Here is a 24,449-nt window from a genome sequence, read left to right on the forward strand (position 1 = left end):
AATTGCAAAAGGTCTTCTGCGAGGCAGATGCAGTCCACATTCAACACACTGCAGATACTCCACGATTTAGCACATCTAGGGGCTATCATTATATTTTCTGAAATCAAATTGGTGTCAATCAAAAATTTACAAAATCCTCTTCAGACACGTCCTCCAATTGCTATCTCAAATGATGCTTTCAAGTGGAAAGCGTTGGCCCAAATGACATCGTAATCAGTCATTGTGAACCACCTGTCCATGAGGGTCTCTTACTCTGATGAGGATGGCTAATTTCAATAACCTATTTCTGCACCAGGCCTATAAATCAAAACAAGATATCTACTCATTAGGCATTCTCTATTTTGAGCTAAAACATAAAAATTTTTTTAAAAGGTACTTGCTTCTCAGTATTCTTTTACATGAAATACAGTGCTTAGACAAAAAAGGGGCATTTCAAAAAAAACCACACCGGACCTTGGTGACAAGGATGTTCTCCTTGTCCTCAGCTATGGGTTTTAAGGGAATTCTCCACTTACTGTGTGACCAGGAGATGCGTGTGCTTCCCCCGCTTGGGCACTTTTATAAAGGGGCAACACGTTGTTCTGGTAGATCGTCCACCAGAGATGAAGGAACACCGCCTGGTGCTGGCTACTGGACGCTGAGCCCTGCTCCAACACTGAGCCACTCTGTGGATTGTACTTGTAGTTCCAAGGTTTCGTGGACCCCAAAAAATGTACGACCTTTGCACTGGAACCAAATCTGAGAAGAAAACAGAAGGGATTCTGATTTCCACTCTAATGTGATAAAAGACACCCAGAAAGCATCTAACTACCGTGGGGCTCCTCAAAGACAGCCTCTGAAGGACTTGCCCCAATGGGTTTCCATTATTGATTATTATTATTGATGATACTACTACTATCAGCATAGTAATCAATATATAATGAATAATAATACACTACTACTTCCAATGTAGTAATCAATATATGATCAATAATAATAGACTACTACTATCAACATAGTCATCAATATATAATCAATAATAATACACTACTACTATCAATGCATGTAATCAATATGATCATGATCATATGATTACAATATGATCATGATCATATGATTACAATGCATGTAATCAATATATGATCAATAACAATATATTCTTACTATCAATGTAGTAATCATGTAATCAATAATAATGTTATTATTATCAACATATAATAGTACTCAATATATAATCAATAATAATTACCACTATCAATGTAGTAATCAATATATAGTCAATAATATACTACTATTAGCATAGTAATCAATATATAATCAATAGCAACATCTACTACTATCAATTCAGTAATTAATATGTGATCAATAACAAAATACTATCACGATAGTAATCAATATATAATCAATAATAATATAGTAGTACTATCAATGCAGTAATCAATATATGAGCAATAATAGCATACCACTACTATCAAGATAGTAATCAATATATCATCAATAATACTACTCCACTACTATCAGCATAGTAGTAGTAGTTTCATTTGCAGTTATTTTGCATAAAGATATACTTTTAAAATCACAGTTTTTGCAGTTATTTTATTTTCTATATATCAAGAAACATAATCGTAATCCATTGAGATTTTTTCCCAAAACAGGAAAAATAAATCAGTTTTTTAAAAACGCGAAGTACAGCAGCCCAAATCATCGTATCCTTAAAATGACAGGGGCAAAAAAAATAGCTGTTACAGTGGATAATGCAAGCAGCAAGGCAATTTGCTTTTTTTCTCTTTTACAGGATTTAAAATTTTCCCCTTGCCAACTTTTTTTTTTTTTTTTTTTTTTTTTTTTTGTTGAGACAGAGTCTCGCTCTGCCGCCCAGGCTGGAGTGCAGTGGCCGGATCTCAGCTCACTGCAAGCTCCGCCTCCCGGGTTCACGCCATTCTCCTGCCTCAGCCTCCCGAGTAGCTGGGACTATAGGCGCCCGCCACCTCGCCCGGCTAGTTTTTTTTTTGTATTTTTAAAGTAGAGACGGGGTTTCACCATGTCAGCCAGGATGGTCTCGATCTCCTGACCTCGTGATCCGCCCGTCTCGGCCTCCCAAAGTGCTGGGATTACAGGCTTGAGCCACCGCGCCCGGCCTCCCTTGCCAACTTTTTTGTTGTTCATCATCACCATCCTCCAGGAGCCTTTTTAAACATTTTTTTTCTTGGATCACCTCCTCATGAAATATGAATACAAAAGTCACATGACATATCTATGTTCTGTACATTACATCTGTGATCATACATTAAAATGTAACAAGATTTCACTCCCAAGAATCAATTTCTCTTCCTTAGGGACACCATGTCCTGTGTAGAGAATGCAGACTCTACAATTATTGATTCCCAATGTGATTCTCAGATTCTCTATTTTCATTTATAGCCACATCTTCTGGAGCAGTGAATTTCACAGTTTCTGGTCCCCTCACCCTTGAACCTCTTAGGAACTCAAAGAGCTTTGTCCATGTGGATTCTTTCTTTTTTTTTCTCCTGAGCTGAGGCTTGCTCTGTCACTCAGGCTGGAGTGCAGTGGCATGATCTCGGCTCACTGCAAACTCCAGTTTCCAGGCTCAAGTGAGCCTCCCTCCGCAGCCTCCCGAGTAGCAGAGACTAGCGGTGTGCGACACCACGTTCAGCTAATGTCTTGTTTTATTTTTTCGTAGAGACAGGGTTTCGTCATGTTGCACAGGCTGGTCTCAAACTCCTGAGCTCAAGTCATCTGCCTGCCTCGGCCTCCCAAAGGGCTGAAATGACAGGCGTGAGCCACTGTCCCCAGTCATGTCCCTGTGGATTCTCTTTCTCCATATTTACAATAATCGAGATTAAAACTGAGAAATTAGAAAGCATATTTATCAATCCCTTTAAAAAAATCAAACCATTATGCAGTAACATAAATTTCATGATTTTTCATTAAAAAAATCTCTATATTAAAAAAAATCATTGTGAGAAGAGTGCCATCTATTTTCCCAAGAGGCGACAGCTGGTTCCTCCTAGCTCCATCTGTGTTCAGGGTATTACCTCATTGCATGCCATGTAGTGTCTGTAAAATCTCAGCATAGATGCATGAGAAAATGGCAGCAAAAAGGGAAAAAAATCACATCTTCAAATTCTTTTTTTAAAGTAGTTATGACTTTGAAGACACTTGAAAGAGTTGTGGGGTCAGGGTTCCTCGGGCTACACTTTGGGAATCACTGTCGTAGAGCCTTGACTACCTATCATTTACAGCAATCAGCAAGCAGGAGACGAGATACGGGTGTGCGTGTTTCTGTGTGTGTGTATACATATATAACGATGTACAGAGATAGATAGATCTATGTATTAATATACAGAGAGATGTCTAGATCTAGATAGATGGATAGACGCCTAGATAGAGGTCTAGATCTAGATAGATAGATCTATATAGAGAGAGATCTAGATCTAGATACATATAGAGAGATATATAGATCCATGTATATACATAGATACCTAGCTAGATCTAGATAGATATACAGATATAGATATATAGATCTACGTATATAGATAGATATCTGGATCTAGATCGATAGATATAGATAGATACCTATATGGATGAAGATCTAAATCTAGATAGATATCTAGATACACAGATATCTAGTTCTAGATAGATAGAAATAGGTATCTATATAGTGATGTAGATCTAGATAGATATCTAGATCTAGATAGATAGATAGATGATAGATAGATAGATAGATAGATAGATAGATAGATAGATAGATAGATGTTTATAGATAGATATTCAGATCTGGATAGATACATATGATCGATGATAGATTAGATAGATAGATAGATAGATAGATAGATAGATAGATAGATATCTAGGTCTATATAGATAAATATCTACATAGATATACAGATTAGATAGATCAATATATATAGATAGATATCTAGATCTAGATATAGGTACATATATAGATATAGATAGATAGATCTATATATACAGATACATATCCAGATCTAGATAGATATGGATAGATAGATAGATAGATAGATAGATAGATAGATAGATAGATAATAGATAGATGCCTATATAGATAACTATATAGACAGATACATATCTATATAGACATAGACATCTAGATAGATAGACACATAGACATAGGTATCTATCTATACAGATAAATAGATATTTAGATCTACCTAGAGATAGATAGATAGATAGATAGATAGATAGATAGATAGATAGATAGATAGATGGATGGATGGATGGATGGATGGATGGATGGATAGATGGATGGATGGATGGATGGATGGATGGATGGATGGATGGATGGATGGATAGATAGATAGATAGATAGATAGATAGATAGATAGATAGATAGATAGATAGATGAGTTTTTAAATACGCCAACAGCTGGTATATCTTCCAGGAGGGAAGGTGGATTGGTATCGGCAGATCTGGCAGGATTCGCCAGGGTGGAGAACTTACTGCTTGAAGGCAGGGCTGTAAGTGTACATCGTGTTACTACTCAAGTTATAGATGAACGGCAGGTGCTTGTGGATGTCTGCTGTTGACCAGTTCCTGAAGAAACTATTCAGTAAGCCTTGGTCCGCCCCTACATAATGAGCAAACATAAAAGCAGGTTAGCAAAGTATGGCTTGGTCCACTCCAAGAATGCCAGATGTGCCTGAAGCTCTCAACGTAAACACTTGCCTTCGGGGTTACTAATTCCATTTCTTCCGTCTGTCAACTGAACACATTCTCTTGGTTCTCAGAAAGGACTGATAACCCAAGCCATTGATAAAAATAAGTGCATATTCCCTCCAAAATTCTCCACCAGGAGCCCCCAGAATGAATGCTAAAATTGCATATGGAGTCCAAAGCACTCCACTGGTCCCCTAATGAATTCTCCCTGGTAGTGACAATGCTTTTCCCACTATTTTTGCCGGTTTTATTAACTCTTCCCCTTTACCTAGAGGCAATTCTTCACTGGTCCAGTATTTTCTTTTACTTTACAAAACTTCCAGCACATTTCCTCTCTACTGACGCCCATTTGAACAAACACCTGCTTCGGGTTGCCTCATTTTAATTCTCCCTATATTCTACCAGGGCTCAGCCAACTACACTCTGTGCATGTTTTTGTAAATAAAGTTTTATTGGAACACAGCCATGCTCTTTTCTTTTTCTTTGAGACAGGGTCTCACTCTGTCACCCTGACTGGAGTGCAGTGGTGCAATCACAGCTCACTGCAGCCTTGAACTCTTGAGCTCAGGTGCTGCTCCCAACTCGGCCTCCCAGGGAGTGGGGACTACAGGTGCTAGCATCACATCCAGCTTATTTTTGTATTTTTTGTAGAGATGCCATGTTGCCTAGGCTGGTCTTGAACTCCTGGTCTCAAGCCACCTTGAACTCCTGGACTCAAGCAATCTGTCCGCCCTGGCCTCCCAAAGTGCTGGGATTACAGGCATGAGCCACCACGGCCAGCCCATGTTCAATGCCAAGTACAGTCATGCAACACATAAAAGTGCTTCGGTCAAAGACAGACCATACATATGACGGTGGTCCCACAAGATTTTTATACTGTATTTTCACTGGACCTTTGTGATGTTTAGATATGTTTAGAACCACAGATACTTCCCATTAGGTTACAATTGCCTACAACATTCAGTGCAGTCACATGCTTATATGGGTTTGTAGCTTAGGAGGAACAGGCTCTACCCTCCAGCCTAGGTATACAGTAGGCTATATCATCCAGGCGTGTGTAGATACAATCTAGGATGTTCACACAATGACAAAATCACCTAACAACACGTTTCTCAGAACGCACCCCTGTCGTTAAATGAGGCGTGACTGTATGGTCCACGGCTGACTTCAGGTCACATCTGCAGAGCTGAGTGTGTGCAACAGAGACCATAAGGCGTGCAACTCTGAAAATAGTTACTATCCGGCCCTTTAGAGAAGGATTTGCTCACCTATTTTATATGACTGGATTGTCGAACCGTTCTTTCTACTCAGCAAGGATATTTCCAATGGTTCTCTCAACTGCATATTTCCTTATGAGCGTCCTGATCTCTTCCTACACCCCTGACTGGCCATATTCTTCAATTCCCACCTCAGTCTTCAAGTGGCCATTCCCAGATATGGGGAAATGGGGTGAGGCTGTGATGCGGGTCTAGGCAGCAGTCCCATTCTCTTCCCCAAGCATCCAGGCTGCCCTGACTTACCGTCAAAGCTGCCGTGTTCCATGGCGTGCTGCAGCAGGAGTTTATGCGTGTGGAGAGAAGGCTGGAAGACAAACACCCCGCTATTGAAGCAATCCGGCCATCCGGGGTCTGGGGCCGCAGAAAACTCTCCCCTGTCGAACAGCTCATCGACATTGGACAGCACCTGGTGAAGCAAAACACGCAGAACCTGCCGCAACGCTTCTTTTACCAATGCTTCTGCTTTTGAGACAGAGTCTTGCTCTGTTGCCCAGGCTGGAGTGCAGTGGTACAGTCTCAGCTCACTGTGGCCTCCGCCTCCCAGGTTCAAGCGATTCCCCCACCTCAGCCTCCTGAGTAGCTGGGATTACAGGCACCTACTACCATGCCTGGCTAATTTTTGTAATTTTAGTAAAAACGGGGTTTCACCACTTTGGCCAGGCTGGTCTCGAACTCCTGGCCTCAAGTGATCCACCCATCTCAACCTCCCAAAGTGCTGAGATTACAGGCGTGAGTCACTGTGCCCAGCCGCAAGTTTTTTCCCTAATGATTCTATTTTGTGTGTGTAAAATACTGTAGTTATAATTCATTCCTGGGGTAGGAACATGTCTTCCAATCCCCCGTTCTCTTCAGCAGGGTCTAGCACAGTGCTCAGGGGTACGTTACGTCTGATTATAATAGACTGAACATCTGTGTTAGAAATAGAAATGCACATGACCTCACAGGAATCTACCAGTAAGAGTTGACAGCCTGGCCAGCACGGTGAAACCCAGTCTGCACAAAAATACAAAAATTAACTGGGCATGATGGCGGGTGCCTGTAATCGCAGCCACTTGGGAGGCCGAGGTGGGAGAATCACTTGAACCCAGGAGGCAGAGGTTGCAGTGAGCCGAGATCGTGCCATTTGCACTCCAGCTTGGGTGACAGAGTGAATGTGTTGCAAAAAAAAAAAAAAAAAAGTTGCCAGCCTGCTTAAGGACAGCGATGTGGTCTTGGAGGGTTTCCTATCAAGTAGAGAGTCTTCACTCACCAGAGTGTCTGCATCCAGGAAGACACACTTGCTGTAGTGAGTGAGAGTCCAACAGTGAAGCTTGGTGAGGGTGAGCCCGAGCTCAGGTCTCTTCAGAAAGGCCAGGTGGATGTAGTCTGCACTATCGATTAGATTCACTTCAATGACTTCATCGAACACCTTCGACAGGATGACCCTGGAACAGACATGTGCCAAATAGTAGGACAGTAGGTTAATATTTAGCATAGAACCACCTCCTGCTTCAAAAGGGTGCTGTTTTGCTGCTCACAAACATGGAACGCAGAGAGAATCCCCACGGCCCTCACTGCAGTCTCCATGTTCAGAGCACATTTCCACGGATGCCTTAGAGCTGTGCACACCGTCCATTTGTGCCCAAAAGCCTACGCATGCTTGAATGCAAATGTCAATGGTAGCAAACCCCACCGTACCGGAAGAATTAATATATTACTTTAGTAATGTACCTGAGCTAAATGACTGAAGCTTTAGGGATGCATAGAAACCACAATTTGTATGACATTTTGAAGTGAATTAAGTATCTTTGAACATGCTTCTTCGATAGCCAGTGTTATATTTTTCAATCAACACAAAGCACAATGATTACTCTAAGTTCAATATTTTCATATTCATATATTTAAAGTCATGCAAGGCCTGGCGCGGTGGCTCACGCCTGTAATCCCAGCACTTTGGGAGGCTGAGGTGGCCGAATCACTTGAGGTCAGGAGTTTGAGATCAGCCTGGCCAGCATGGTGAAACCCCTTCTCTACTAAAAATACAAAAATTAGCCAGGTGTGGTGGCGCCTGTAGTCCCAGCTACTCGGGAGGCTGAGGCAGGAGAATCGCTTGACCCCAGGAGGCAGAGGTTGCAGTGAGCTGAGGATCGCGCCACTGCACTCCAGCCTGGGTGACAGAGCAAGACTCTATCTCAAAAAAAAACAAAAAACAAAAACAAACAAACAAAAAACTTAAATTAGCCAGGCGTGGTGGTGGACACCTGTAATTCCTGCTACTCAGGATGCTGAGGCAGGAGAATCGCTTGAACCCAGGGGGCAGAGGTTGCAGGAGGCTGAGATGGCACCACTGCACTCCAGCCTGGGCGACAGAGTGAGACTCTGTCTCAAAACACAAACAAAAAAATAAAGTCATGCAAGCGCAACTTACCTGTCAAAATTACCAGCTGCCAAATTTATACCTGTTTTTTCAGCTGTACCTTTTGGTGTGTAGAATTTCTAAATTTCTGTGAAGTAGATTTTGTAGAATGTAATGTGTTCGCTGCCTTTGTGAAGCGATATATAATTGCATAATTTCTGTGTGTAAACTGAATGCTTGGGCTTTCAATATGGTGTTCATATAAAGCAATAAATGTTAATGTTATGAAAAAGAAATGCATGCATACTTGAAAAATGTGACAAATTGAACAGAACTGTCTTAAGATGCACGCACTTGGGCCATCTCTTAGGAAGACAGCTTCCCCCTGTAAACTGCAGAGGCAGAGAAATGTAAATGCTGAGCTGGTAGAAACTAACAGAGGTCCATAACTATCTCTATCAATTTTTACTTTCTATATTCAAAACTTACATTGTTAGTTGCACACAAGTTTGAGACTCGAAGCTTGAAAGACTGTACATTTTATCAAAGTGAAATTTGCTCTGTTCCATTTATTTATTTATTTTTGCTTAAATCCCACTTCATCATAGTCTAGAACATATTGGGATGACAGAAAAATTAAGCAAGTGCTAGAAAAAGGATGGGGGCATGTTGAAAGAATACAGGGGGCCAGCTAGGAGAAGCACCCAATTACCAAAGCTGAAATAATGTAATCAATAACAAAAAACAACAAGCCCAAAATATGAAATAAATATTCATGAGCCTACACTAATATAAGCTTTCTTTTGATACAGGGTCTCACTCTGTCACCCAGGCTAGAGTTCAGTGGTGCAATCATAGCTCACTGCAGCCTCCAACTCCTGGGCTCAAGTGGTCCGCCCACCTCAGCCTCCCAAGTAACCGGGACTACATGTGCACGCCACCATGCCCGGCTAATTTTTTGTATTTTTTGGTAGAAATGGGGTTTCACAATGTTTACGAAGCTTGTCTCAAACTTCTGGGCTCAAGCAATCTGCCTGCCTCAGTCTCCCAAAGTGCTGGGAGTACAGGCATGAGCCACCACGCCTGACCTAATATAACTATTGAATAAACAAATATGTGAGAAAGAAGGGGCAGGTTGAATTTACAACATAATTCCAAGTAATTGAAATAGAAGGAATGAGGGAAGTAGAAAATAGAAAATCACGATTAGGCAAACACTATAGTAACAACTATCGCAGACAAGACTCACTGATTTTTAGAGAAGAAACAGGCTGTTTGTGTAATGTCTATCCCAAGATATTTATCCATTACTAAAAGAAAAAAATAATAATTTTACAGTGGAGAACTCCAACAGACACCACTTAATCCAGGTGATCAAATTTAACATCACCAGGACAGGACATAAAGACATCATGCACTCTGTAACATGACACACTGAAAACTTACATCAATTCTGATGATTTTTTGGCCAAAAATGCATAATCTCAATCTAATCTTGAGAAAACACTGGACAAAACCAAACTGAAGGCTGGGTACAGTGACTCACGCTTGTAATCCCAGCACTTTGGGAGGCCGAGGCGGGTGGATCACCTGACGTCAGGAGTTCGAGACCAGCCTGGCCAACAAGGTGAAACCCCATCTCTACTAAAAATACAAAAACTAGCCAGGTGCGGTGGTGGGCACCTGTAATCCCAGCTACTCTGGAGGCTGAGGCATGAGAATTACTTGAACCTGGGAAGCAGAGGTTGCAGTGAGCTGAGATCGCGCCACTGCATTCCAGCCTGGGGGATAGAGTGAGACTCTGTCTCAAAAAAAAAAAAAAAAAAAAAAACCGAAGAGCAATCTATAAAACAATTGACCATTACTTAGATTGGATAGTGGAACAGAATGATATCAAATGCATCCATTTATTTTCAACATTTTGTTTGTTTTTAATTAAGCTGCCTCCTGCACTACTATATGTCTGGATTTTATGTTTATTTTCCCATTCAGAAAGTCTACCTTTTTTAAAAGGAACTTTAATCCATTCATGTTTATTATGATCACTGTTATATTTGGATTGAGTCCTGCAGTTTCGTTTCATATTATTTTCCCTTTTTTACATATATCAGACTTTTCTACTTCTTCAGTGTAATTCTTTCCCACCCACCTCTGATTGCATGAATCAGGTTTTCTTCAATCCATGCATTTCCCATTAAGGCTCTGAAACTTGTACAAATCTTTTCTAGTTTTCTGGTGGTAACCACCCTTCAACTGTCAGCACACATATTTAACCTTATATTTTCTATGACATATAAAGGTAGTCATTACCTATGTCTTCTTCCCAGAAGAAACAAAAACATGAACATATGCTCATTCTCTCTTTCTGCTCTGCTCTTTCAATTACCTCCCATGTGAAATGTTAATTTCAGATTATTTTCGTAACTATGCACTAACACATTCAGACTTAACTCTGTTTTATACATTTATTTATTCAGCACTGCTTCCTGTGTGCTCTCTTCTATTTTATTATTATTATTATTATTATTATTATTATTATTATTATTATTATTTTGAGACAGGGTCTTGCTCTGTCACCCAGGCTGGAGTGCAGTAGTGTAATCACAGCTCACTGCAGCTTCAGTCTCCTGGGCTCAAGTGATCCTCCCACCTCAGCCTCCTGAGTAGCTGGGACTTCAGGCATGTGCCACTGCACTCAGCAATTTAAAATAATTTTTCAGTAGAGATGAGACCTCACTATGTTGTCCAGGTTGGTCTTGAACTCTTGGACTCAAGCGATCCTCCCCCCTCAGCCTCTCAAAATGCTGTGGTTACAGGCATGAGCCACTGTGCTTGGCTACTCTCGCCTTTCTTGGATTACATTCCATTTTGCTGGAGTCAATCAACTAACTTTTTCCTCAAAGGTCTTTGAGGGATAACATTTTTAACGTTTGCAAATTTGAAAAGTCTTTGTTTTGCTTTCAAATTACAGTACTAAAGCTGAATACAGAACTTTCATTTCAAAGTTATCTTGCACCAGAATTTTGAGCCATCAGTTATCTCAACCAAAATGATACAGAAAGGCATTTAGGATTTTTCTTCATTTTTGCTGTTCTGAAATTTTACCACTTTGTGTCTACATTTGAGCTTTCTTCATCCACTCTGCTCAATAACCGGAACACTCTCAATCTAAACTTTTTCTCAGAGCTGAAATATAATAGGAGTTACTTCTCTCCCTTCCTCCCTCCCTTCCTTCCTTCCTTCTTTCCTTCCTTCCTTTCTTTCCTTCCTTCCTTCCTTTCTCTTTCTTTCTTTCTCTCTCTCTCTCTTTCTCTCCTTCTTTCTTTCCTCTCCTATTTGACAGATATTGAAGCTCTCGGACCTTTTCTATCGTTTAGCATTTCTCTTGGACTCGACATTTATTTGTAAGATTTCACTGCTCTGTATTCAAGGTAACTATTTCTCTGAAAAAGTACCCTTCCTTCAGCAAATCTCCCTCTGCTTTTGACCCGGTTATTTATGGAATTTATGGCATCTTCGCCGCAGTTGCATAAAGATCCGGGCCATGGGGAGGGCAAGAGAAACAGCACTCCACCTCGCTACAAATGGCACTGCCATTTATGTCCTTACATCCTTTTGTTCAGCTCTGTTCATTTTCCTAAAATAAACTCCTGGAAGCCGAATTATGTTTCATGAATACCATTAGTTTAAAGCTATAAACGCAGGCTCCGGCCGGGCGCGGTGGCTCAAGCCTGTAATCCCAGCAGTTTGGGAGGCCGAGACGGGCGGATCACGAGGTCAGGAGTTCGAGACCATCCTGGCTAACACGGTGAAACCCCGTCTCTACTAAAAAAATACAAAAAACTAGCCGGGCGAGGTGGCGGGCGCCTGTAGTCCCGGCTACTCGGGAGGCTGAGGCAGGAGAATGGCGTAAAAACCCGGGAGGCAGAGCTTGCAGTGAGCTGAGATCCGGCCACTGCACTCCAGCCTGGGCGACACAGCGAGACTCCGTCTCAAAAAAAATAAATAAATAAATAAAATAAAATAAAATAAACGCAGGCTCCTGGCATGATTTCCCTACAAGATCACTCCACAACACGCTTGTACCACACAGCCTGGGTGAGGGACGATCTCCCACCACCCACACTCCTGGTCATTTATGGTCATTGCTCACTGCTCATCTTCTACTGCCCTGAGCACCGCCGAGCGCCATCCCTCAGTTCTCCCCATGACTATGAAATATATAATAAAAGGGCCTACAAAACCTCAACCCAACCTGCAGCACTGAACCTTCCCACGATTTCTGCCATGTTGCTTCTGAATATTTTAAAGTTCCTCTTGAGTAGACCTTAAGTCTACCTTGATACAGGTAGGCAACAAGTAATAATGACATGATGGAAGATGTAGTATCCATCCCCTCAAGCATGTATACTTTGTGTTACAAGCAATTCAATTATACTCTTTAACAGCATTTTTCTATCCCCCTGCCCCCGCCGGCTTTTAAAATAAAACAGGGAACCCACTGGATGTGCTATATACCTTTCCACTCACTGGTGCATTCATTTTTGGACCTTAATATAGTCAAGCTTTTTTTTCTTTCCTTCTTTTTTGACAGAGTCTCGCTGCCACCAGGCTGGAGTGCAGTGGCACAATCTGGGCTCACTGCAACCTCCGCCTCCCAGGTTCAAGCAATTCTCCTGCCTCAGCCTTCCGAGTAGCTGGAATTACAGGCACCACCACGCCCAGCTAATGTTTTTTTGTATTTTTAGTAAAGACGGGGTTTCACCATATTGGTCAGGCTGGTCTCGAACTCCTGACCTCAAGTGATCTGCCCACCTCGGCCTCCCAAAGTGCTGGGATTTGAGGTGTGAGGCACCACACCCAGCCGGTTGTTCATGATAATACCTATTTTTGTATTTGTCTGTCTATCTTTGCTTCTAGCGTGCTAGAGATGAGCCAGTGCAAACCCCTCAAGTGTTTTAAGAGTTCTTCGTATGTGATGGACAATAAGAACCCCTCCGTTATAATATTGTCAATGTGTCCCTCAGGTTGTTTTATCTTCCACTTTAACACATAGTATCTCTGACACAGCAACTCTGGTGTCCTCTTCCATCTTGTGTAATTTACAACAGCATTTCCAGCTTTCAGATGAATGAGACATCCACCTGCATCAATATGTGGAGATATTTTTAGTTGTCACAACTGCCAACTTCTGTCGGCATCTGGTGGGCGGAGCCCAGGGGCACTGCTCAACACCCTACAGTGCACAGGACGCCCCACCACATGGAACCCTCCAGTCCCAGATAGCAGCAGTACTGAGAAACTTCCATCTATTTTCTTATAAGATTTCTCTATGTTTTAAATGTTTACCTCTATATTTATAATCTATGTGGATTTTTTTTTTTTTTTTTTTTTTTGACAGAGTCTTGCTCTGTCACCCAGGCTGGAACACAGTGGCGCCATCTCGGCTTATTGCAACCTTAACCTCCCGGACTCACATGATTCTCCTGTCTCAGCCTCCCAAGTAGCTGGGATTACAGATGCCTGTCACCACACCCAGCTAATTTTTTCTTTTTTTTTTTTTTTTTTTTTTTGGTATTTTTAGTAGAGATGGGGCTTCACCATGTTGACCAGGCTGGTCTCGAACTCCTGACCTCAAGTGATCCACCTGCTTCAGCCTCCCAAAGGGTTGGGATGACAGGCATGAGCCACCGTGGCCAGCCTGGAATTCATTTTGTTATATGCTTAGCTTTTATTTTAAAAGGATCTTATCATTGATTTTCTCTAACATATTAATGTGATGAATGACATGAACAGATTTTAAAAGAATAACCTATCTTTGCTTTCTTAGGGCAAGCACTATTTCTTTCTCTACTACAGGGCTACAGTTGCCTTATTAACATCCTGTATTTGAGGGCTTTCTCAATTCATATGTAAACACAATCAAGCCTATAAATCAAGTTTGGGTGTCAAGATTATATCAGTTTCTTAAAATAAGTGAACATATTCATCTTTTGCTAGGTTCGGTGATAGCTTATGTAGCAGGGAAATTAATTCATCATGAGCAATTTAACAGAACTTCCCTTAATATTGCCCAAACCAGGGCCTTTCTACAAGATAAGCCTTTGGTAACATTTTCAGTTTTTCTCATAGTTATTGTCAAACAGAAGGTTTCTATTCCTCCTGATGACAACAACCAACATCTCACTGATTCCCTGAGAAGGATCAAGCCCTTCTTCAATACTCCCAACGTTATTACCATAAGGGTTCTATATTGTATTCGATATTAAAACTGCCTCCAAATGACTTCTTTCTAATTTCAATTTTGCACATTTATGTTTTCTCAAATAAAAGATTCATTTTTATTTGTTATTTTTATTTTTAGAGAGAAGAGCTCACTCTGTTGCCCAGTCTGGAGTGCAGTGGTGCAATCACGGCTCACTACAGCCTCGAACCTCTAGGCTCAAACAATCCTCCCACCTCAGCTTCCTGAGTAGCTGGGACTACAGGTGCGCACAACCACACCTGGCTAACTCTTTTTATTTTCTGTAGAGATAGAGTCTTGCTATGTTGCCCAGACTGTCTCAAACTCCTGGCCTCAGGCAATCCTTCCACCTTGGCCTCCCTGAAGATTTGTTAATCTAATCCCTGAATTTGTTTCTTGTTCCCAATGATTAGTTTTATCGTTTTATCTTTATGAATTTTTTAATGCTGTTTGCTTTTTTAAATTATTATTTTAAAAATATTTGGGGCTGGGCAAGGTGAGTCACATCTGTAATCCCAGCACTTTGGGAGGCCGAGGTGGGTGGATCACTTGAGGTCAGGAGTTTGAGACCAGCCTGGTCAATGTGGTGAAACCTTGTGTCTACTAAAAATACAAAAATTAGCCGGGCGTGATGTTGGATGCCTGTAATCCCAGCTACTCAGAACACTGAGGTTGGAGAATCACTGGAACCTGGGAGGTGGAGGTTGCACTGAGCCAAGATCGCACCATTGCACTCCCACCTGGACGACAGAGTGAGACTCTGTCTCAAAAAATTTAAATAAATAAATAAATAAATAAATAAATTTATATATATATATACACACACACACATATGTATGTATATATTTTACATTTAAATCAGTGAAATTATCCAGTTCATATGTATATATGAAATATATATATTTGAAATTATCCAGTTCAAATATATATGTATATATATATTTTAAATTTAAATCAGCGATGAGATTATCCAGTTCAAATATATATTTTTATATGTATATACATATATATTTGAACATGTATACATACATGTATATGCATGCACGTATAAATATATACATGTATATATACATACATACACGTGTATGTATATGCATATACACATGTATGCATATAAACATATATACACACACGTATGTATATAAACATATATCTATTTGAAGTGGCTAATGTCTTCACTGATTTGAATTTTCTTTCTTGTACCACTGTAGTTGCTCTCTTTGCTTTGTATAGGAAGCACTCACATTGCAGTGATTTTCTGAAATAGTACATAATTCAAGCTTTCATTTTACCTGGATTGAGTTATTTAGGAGAGTACTCCTAGTTTAAAACGTCTGAGGACACATTGGTTGGTTTTTTCTTTGTTTGTTCTCTTTTTAGTTTAGCTATTAATGTCCGGATTTATTATTTCATTGTCAAATAATATGACATTCAATTCCTGCTACATCTGCCATATTAAATGCCTCCTCGTCCCATTCATATAAAATCAGTTTTTCTAAGTGGTCCATGGCTGATGAAAGAAAAAGATTATTGCTTACATAATGTATGACATTTAAGAGAAGCCTTATGCTTTATTCATTAGAGGCATTTATTTACGTATTTTCTTTATTTGAGAATTAAAGACAAAGGGAATTATAAAAGGAAATTATAAAAAAAGACTCCTTGGCCAGGTGCCGTGGCTCATGCCTGTAATCCCAGCACTTTGGGAGGCCAAGCCAGGTGGACTGAGTGAGTCCACGAGTTCAAGATCAGCGAGGCAACGTGGAAAAACTGTGTCTCTACCAAAAATACAAAAAATAAAAATAAAAATAGCCGAGCATGGGGGCACATACTTGTGGTCCCAGCTACTTAGAAGGCTGAGGAGGGAAGATCGCTTGAGCCCGGGAGGGAGAGGTTGCGGTGAGCCGAGATGGTACCACTGCACTCCAGCCTGGGTGACAGAGCGAGACCCTGTCTCAAAAACAAATAAACAAATTGAGTTTTCAATTTCCATGATTGGGAGAATGAACTGTAACCAAACCCAGCATTGTTTTTTAAAGTATTGTGAAGCCGATCACACACCTATTTTCACATGATTCAAAGGTTCGTTACAAATGTCAGATGCCCATCATGATTGCCGGCCATCCAGGCCTGTGAAGAAGGGCGGTTAGTCGTCAGAATAACTCCTAGGACCTCTGGGGGGAGAGGTGACCCTCCTTCTATAGGACCCAGCTGGGCACAAGCCGCATCTCTGAGCCTTACCTGAGCAGGCTGGACACCTGAGGAGTGATCAACACCACCAGCTTCCTCGTCAGCCTGTGTCTCCTCAGTGACTGCCCCAGGACCAGGGCGCCCTGGCAGTAGATGTCATTGGTGGCCAGTGTGACAAAAGCCTGATCAGTCACTGTGAAAATCAACAAAAAACACCAGAGTTACACTCCTGAGGGACAGCAGGGGTGATGGGGCCATAGTCACCTCCTCTCCTCTCCCACAAATCATGGCTTGAGCCAGACGTGATGGCTCACACCTGTCATCCCGGCAGTTTGGGAGGCTGAGGCAGGTGAATTGCTCGACCTCAGGAGTTCGAGACCAGCCTGGGCAACATGGTGAAACTCTGTCTCTGTGAAAAATACAAAAATTAGCTGGATGTGGTGGCATTCCTGTAGTTACAGCTACTCGGGAGGCTGAGGTGGGAGGATACTTGAGCCTGGGAGTTTGAGGCTGCAGTGAGCCATGATTGCACCACTGTACTCCAGCCTGGGTGACAGAGTGAGACCCTGTCTCAAAAAAAAAAAAAAAGAAAATCAGGATTTGCAGTGAATATTCAGTATTCTAATTCACATACATGCTTCCTTTCATTCTAAACAAAACAAACCACAGGAGGAGTAGGAAGGACAAAGTCAACCCAACTGCTATGCCCATTTCCTGACGCTGCAATGCCATGGAAACTCATAGCTACTATCCCTTATTTTATGTTGTGTTTGACTCTTGAAAACTCACCCAAAGTGTTTAGATCTTAGGTGAAAACAAAAGGTAAAAAGTGGAAGTGATGGTTTGATGACCTGAGTTACAGCAAAGATGTAAAATCCAACTCACTCAAAAGAACTGTGCTCTAGGCTAGGTGCAGTGGCTCATGCCTGTAATCCCAGTGCTAGGGCCAAAGAAGGGGGATCATTTGAGCCTGGGAGTTTGAAACCAGCCTGGGAAACACAGCAAGACCTCATCTCTACTGAAAAAAAAAAAAAATTAGCCAGGCGAGGTGGTGCACGCCTGTAGTCCTAGCTACTTGGGAGGCTGAGGCAGGAGGATCGCTTGAGTACAGGAGGTCAAGGCTGCAAAGAGCCATGATCACACCACTGAACTCCAACCTGGACAACAGAGTGAGTCCCTGTCAAAAAAAAAAAAAAGAAAGAAAGAAAGAAGGAAAGGAAAGAGAAAGGAAAGAGAAAGGAAAGAGAAAGGAAAGAGAAAGGAAAGAGAAAGGAAAGAGAAAGGAAAGAGAAAGGAAAGGAAAGGAAAGGAAAGGAAAGGAAAGGAAAGGAAAGGAAAGGAAAGGAAAGGAAAGGAAAGGAAAGGATAGGATCGTGCTTCATAAAGCAGCACCCAAACATGTTATTTAAATTCTGGACAGACCATTTCTTACAAAGACTTCAAGTTCAACTCAGGGATGTGTGAGGCGGTAGAGACAACAAAAGGAAAAGTATGTTGTTCACTTGGCAGAATGTGCTCAGTTTCCTAATGCCTCAATATGAGAGGACGGAACTCTCACAGCAGATATAATTTATGACAGTTTTAAGTCTCTGTGGGCAAGACTGATGTGAACTTTGGTAATGACTTTTAAACCACTTGATTCTTGGGCACGCAGGCCCCTGTTGCCAGGGGAAAGACAACAGTCAGGAGGGCAGCCAGCAACGCCGAGAAGTCCCATGCAGCGTGCAGCCCAGTGTGCTGTCTATGGAAATTAAAATGCTCAGCACGTAGGCAACCATGGCGCCTTCCCCAGAAGCAGCACTCCAAGCAAAGTCAACCCACAATTCGCACTAAATATAACAAGCACAAGTGTCCCAGACGTGTGGCCCAGGGCTGCCTCCTTGACCTTTACATTCCAATGGGGTAAATTCCAAAATGCGCCTGTTACAGCTGCTTCTGTTGACTCCTCCTCCCCACCCTTGCACAAAGAAAGAGCGAGAATTCCTGGCATCTCCACTGGGAGTGAGAATTACAGACAGCAAACTTTACAACTTAATTCTGTATAACAAAAGATACCTGTCATCAGTCCATGTCTATCCATCTATCCATCATCCATCCATCCATCCATCCACCCATCTGTCCATCCATCCATTCATCTATTTATCTATCATCTGTCTATCCATCCATCCATCATCTATCTATCATTGGATAATATCTATATTATCTATCTACCTATCTATCATCTATCTATCCATCCATTCATCTATCCATCTACCTATCATCTACCAATTATCTGCACATCTATTATTTATTATCTATCTTACTATAATCTATTTCTATCTACCCATCCATCCATCTATCTGTCATATATCCATCCATTATCTATGTGTCTATCTATCTATCCTTATGTATCTATCATCTATATATCCATCCATCTATAATCTATCTATCCATCTATCCATCCATCCATCCATCCATCATCTACCATTTCTCTGTACATCTGTTTATTATCTATCTTACTATAATCTATCTATCCACCCTTCCATCTATCTATCTATCTCTATCAGCTATTCATCTATCTATCTATCCTTCCATCCATCCATCTATCATCTCTCTATCCATCTACCTATCATCTATCCATCCATCCATCCATCCACCTATCTACCAATCCTCTTCACATCTATTATTTATTATCTATCTTACTACCATGTATCTCTATTATCTATCTAGCTAATTCATCTATCTCTATCATCTGTCATATATCATCTATATCTATTTATCTATCATTATATCTATCATCTGTCTATCATCCATCTATCTGTCTCCATCATCTCTCTACCTATCATCTTTCTATTATCCATCCGTCTATCCATACCTATCATCTACCTATCATGTATGTGTCCTCTCTGTATCTACTTATTTATATCTATCAATCTTTCAATCATCTACCTGTCTAGCTACAGTCTATAGATTATAAATTATCTCTACCACATTATCTATAATCTATAGTTTTCTTAGTTACTAGCTTTAAAATAATAATGGTGATTACTACTCCTTTAGACATTTCCAAAGGCCTGAGCTCTGATCAAAATTACTTCCCAAGAACAGGCGTAGCGGTCATGGACCTGTTCAGCTGTCTGTAAGGCTCTTTTGTCTCTAAGCAGAGGAGAGAGATGGGAGAGGAAGCAGGCATTCTGGACTGGCATCTGCAAAGCCCAGAGCTGCCAAGGTAAAGGGACTGTGTGAGCTTCACCCACAGACCTCGAAAATCATACAATGCCCAAAACAGAGCCAGAGATCCAATCCCCTACCCCGTCCTCACCCCAAGATATGGGGTTTCTCTGATCCATATCTTGAAAGAGTGTGGAGGCAGAAAGAATTACCAAGTAGAACCCCCAGTGTTGAGCCCTAAGTGTGAACATAATTTCTAAGCAGCATAATGAGTATCCCCACACCTAAACATACGACCTGTTTAGAGCTTCACCTTTCCATGCAAACTCTCAAAAAATTAATGGGAAATTAACATAACATAAAACAAACCATTTTAAAGCGCACAAGCGACTCGCATTTAGTCCATGCGCAATGTTGTGCAACCACTACCTCCAGGCAATCCGAGGACATTTTCATCACTCCAAAAGGAGGCCCTGTACCCATTACACAGTCACTCCCCATTCCCTCTTCCCAGCCCTGGCAACCATGAGTCTGCTTTCTATCTCTATCTTCCTATTTGGGATATTTCCTATAAATGGAATCAAACACTATGTAACCTTTTGAAAATGGAAGAATTTTATATTTCCTTTTTATTTATCACAGTAAATTTCACATGACATAAAATTCGCGGTTGTAAAGAACACAATTCATCACAATGTTGTACACCCACCACCTCTATCTAATCTCAAAAGAGACCCCGCACTCATTAAGGAGTATCTCCCCATTCTCCCTTCCCTAGCTCTTGACAACCACCAATTCACTTTTTATCTCTGTAGATTTGCCTGTTCTGCATATTTCATGTAAACGGAATCAAGCACCATATGGCCTTTTGTGTCTGACTTCTTTCCATCAGCATGATGTTTTCAAGGTCCATCCGTTTTCATCACTTCAACCACATAATTAAAAGTGTAAACCGGGAATCTTCCAAGCAAAGACGGTGGATGGGGAGCTCCTAGTTTCTCTTTCCTTCCTTCTGAGATAAAAGGAGAACAAACTAAAAAGTGTGCTAAGGAAGGCAAGTATGAACCCCAAACCAACAAGCAGACAGGAGAAAACTGTCAGCCAATAAGAGAAACTGGAGAAGTCACTGAAACTCTGCAGAATTCTCAGAAGCCAAATATACCCATCACCAGGGGCAAAATCAGATAATAGGATCTACTCTAAAGGAAACAAGAAGCCCAAGAAAAAAATAAGTACCACCACACAGAAGCGGAATTCCTAACCTCTCACATAACCTTGACAAATTCAGACAAGTTGGCAACCCTTGCAAGTGGGCACAGCTCAACTGACATTCCTCATTTTTATACATGTAGATATAATTACCAGGTGCTTGAAAAACACCTTCACCACAAAAGACAGAACTGAAAAGTTATGGGGTAGAGTGGGAAGAACCCCAGAAATACCAGACAGTTCATGGAATAGAAATTCAAGGAACAGACAGGCAGACATAAAAATTCTGACTGTGCTAATTAATCTTTCAAAAGATTAGGGGGAGAGGGATACATCTATAAACCAAGAATCAAATGCTATAGAAAAGATCACTGCAGCCGGGCATGGTGGCTCATGCCTGTAATCCTAGCACTTTGGGAGGCTGAGGTGGGTGGATCACAAGGTCAGGAGTTTGAGACCAGCCTGACCAACATGGTGAAATCCTGTCTCTACTAAAAACACAAAAATTAGCCAGGCATGGTGGTGGGCACCTGTAATCCCTGTACTCAGGAGGCTGAGGCAGGAGAATCTCTTGAACCCAGGAGGCGGAGGTTGCAGTGAGCCGAGATCATGCCACTGTACTCCAGCCTGGGAGACAGAGCAAGACTCTGTCTCAAAAAAAAAGATCACTTCAAGGATAAGAAATAGTTATTAGAAGTTAAAAATGTGATCTGCGGCCGGGCGTGGTGGCTCAAGCCTGTAATCCCAGCACTTTGGGAGGCCGAGACGGGCGGATCACGAGGTCAGGAGATCGAGACCATCCTGGCTAACACGGTGAAACCCCGTCTCTACTAAAAAAATTCAAAAAACTAGCCGGGCAAGGTGGCGGGCGCCTGTAGTCCCAGCTACTCGGGAGGCTGAGGCAGGAGAATGGCATAAACCCGGGAGGCGGAGCTTGCAGTGAGCTGAGATCTGGCCACTGCACTCCAGCCCAGGCGACAGAGCGAGACTCCATCTCAAAAAAAAAAAAAAAAAAAAAAAATGTGATCTGCTGAAATGAAAACAGAATAACAGAAGGTTTGGAAAATGTCATTGAGGAAATCTCAGAAAGTAGAATAAAGAGACAAATGGAAAATTTCAGAAAGCTAGAAGCCTACAGGACTGATTCAAAAGGTTCACCAACATGAATTTCAGATTAAGAGAAGAGAAAAAAAATAGAGAGAAGAAAAGATTTCAAAGAAATTAAACAGGAAATGTTCTCAATAGCAGAAAGTCTTCAGATTTAAAAAGCCCAGAGAGTACGCAGCAAAAGAGAAAGAAAAAGAAAAAAGAAAGAAAGAGAGAGAGGAAGGGAGGGAGGGAGGGAGGGAGGGAGGAAGGAAGGAAGGAAGGAAGGAAGGAAGGGAGGGAGGGAGGGAGGGAGGGAGGGAGGGAGGGAGGGAAGGAGGGGAGAGGGAGAGAGAGTGAGAAAGAAAGAAAATCAGCAGTCCTTATCCTGACAATATGTTTCTAAAATTTAAAAGCACCAAGGATAAGGAGAGCATCATGAAAATGCCAAGAAAATGAAAGTAAAATAAAAATATAGGTCAATCCTATGAAGGATGAGGCTGAGACTTCTTATTGTGAATAGTGGACACTAAAACAAAGCACCATATCTAACCTCTGAGTACAATGGTCCTCAACCTAAAATTGTATACCCAGACCAAATAGCTAAATTTCTATACCCAGGCCAATTAGCACATCTGCTGCACAGTTATCTACCATGTACCATTTCTCAGGCAGGTATTTGAGTATGCGTTTCATACTAAGAATGGATTTGTATTCATTTAATTTAAAAATATATTTTTTGCACATGCCTGTAGTCCCAGCTACTTGGGAAGCTGAGCGGCAGGATTGTTTGACCCAGAAGTTGGAGGCTGCAGTGAGATAAATTGTGCCACTGCACTCCAGCTTGGGTGACAGAGCAGAGCCCTGTCTTTGAAAATAAAATGTGTGTGTATGTGTGTGTGGGTATGTGTGGGTGGGTGTGTATTTAATTGCAAAGCAGATGTTAAAGTAAAAAATAAGATAAATCAAATCATATATATTATGAAAAGAATCATCAGCAAAATAATGTCAAACTGAAAACAAAGTGCCATTTACAATTTTTGGCCTTTCATTGGCGATATTAAGATTTCTTTGTAATCTTCAATGTATAGATTATTGAAATCCGAGGAACCATGTTTAAGGACCATGTGAATTAAAGAACAGAAAGGAAAAGGAGTGCATCATTAGGAACTACAATGACAAAGGTAAGAGAACTCCCGAGAGGGGCTGTTGTTTTGAGATTTCCTCCTGAGCTGACTGTTCTGTCCATCTTCGAGATGCTTAGAGGGATTGGTTCCCCTCTGAACTTCACCACCGAATCTGAGAATGAGGGCTAAATTACACTCCAAAGGCCAGGCTTTGGGATTTTCCTCCAGAAACAGATGACTGAGGTTAGACCTTGCTATTTAGATGCTTGGTCCTGCAAGAACGAGCTTTGCAGAGTATTTGCCGTGCCAACTCCCATACCCCAGTAAGGAAGAGTCCAGTGTCTCCAATCCCACGTACTGACCTGTGCTCTTAAGGAGTGGAGAGGAAGAACAGAGAATGTATAAAATGAAACTTGGCATCGTCTGACCTGGGTCATGAGCTCCACCAGGTAGATTCAGATCCCTATTGCCCACGTCCTAGGTCTCCCCAAGAGCCCCGGAAGCCTCGTCTGTGCGGGGCATTTATGACATGAATTCTGTGGTAAGGAGAAGTCCGCTTGCCTCCAATCCCACATTCTACTCTTGCATAATTAACCTGAGATCTTAACAGAGAGGCACAACAGAAAGTGTTGGGATTCTTGGTTATGTTGTGCTGGTGGTGGTTTTTGAGACAAGATCTCCCTCTGTTGCCCAGGCTGGAGTGCAGTGGTATGATTTCAGCTCACTGCAGCCTCGACTTCCTGGGAGCAAGCAATCCTCCCACCTCAGCCTCCTGAGTAGCTGGGACCACAAGTGCACACCACTACATCCAGCTATTTTTTATATTTTTTGTAGAGACAGGTTATGTTGCCCAGGCTGGTCTCGAACTCCTGGGCTCAGGCGATCTAACCACCTCAGCCTCCCAAAGTGCTGGGTGTGCCTCTGTGCTTGGCCTTTTCTTTTTTTTTTTTTTTTTTTTTTTTTTTTTTTTTTTTGGACAGGATCTTGCTCTATCTGTCATCCAGGCTGGAGTGCAGCAGCAGCATCACAGCTCACTAAAGCCTGGAACTCCTGGGCTCAAGCAATCCTCCTACCTCGGCCTCCTGAGTAGCTGGGACTACAGATGCTCACCACCACACCTGGTTAATTTATTTTTAATTTTTCTGTAGAGATGG

General features: G+C 41.6%; 1 protein-coding gene across 8 annotated transcripts in view; it reads right to left on the reverse strand.

Moving 5' to 3' along the window:
* Positions 1-24,449, reverse strand: part of LOC105478068 (glycogenin 2) — a 53,089-nt gene that overhangs the window by 20,891 nt on the left and 7,749 nt on the right. For all 8 annotated transcript variants that reach the window (XM_011735038.3, XM_071089220.1, XM_071089219.1 and 5 more), the window contains exons 3-7: positions 16,775-16,916; positions 7,204-7,378; positions 6,198-6,360; positions 4,462-4,588; positions 516-738 (exon numbers count right to left, since the gene is read on the reverse strand). In XM_011735038.3, the coding sequence (XP_011733340.2) occupies positions 516-738; positions 4,462-4,588; positions 6,198-6,360; positions 7,204-7,378; positions 16,775-16,916 (830 nt within the window). The remainder of the gene's footprint in view (positions 1-515; positions 739-4,461; positions 4,589-6,197; positions 6,361-7,203; positions 7,379-16,774; positions 16,917-24,449) is intronic.

This window comes from Macaca nemestrina, chromosome X, assembly GCF_043159975.1.
Source record: "Macaca nemestrina isolate mMacNem1 chromosome X, mMacNem.hap1, whole genome shotgun sequence".
Taxonomy (NCBI): domain Eukaryota; kingdom Metazoa; phylum Chordata; class Mammalia; order Primates; family Cercopithecidae; genus Macaca; species Macaca nemestrina.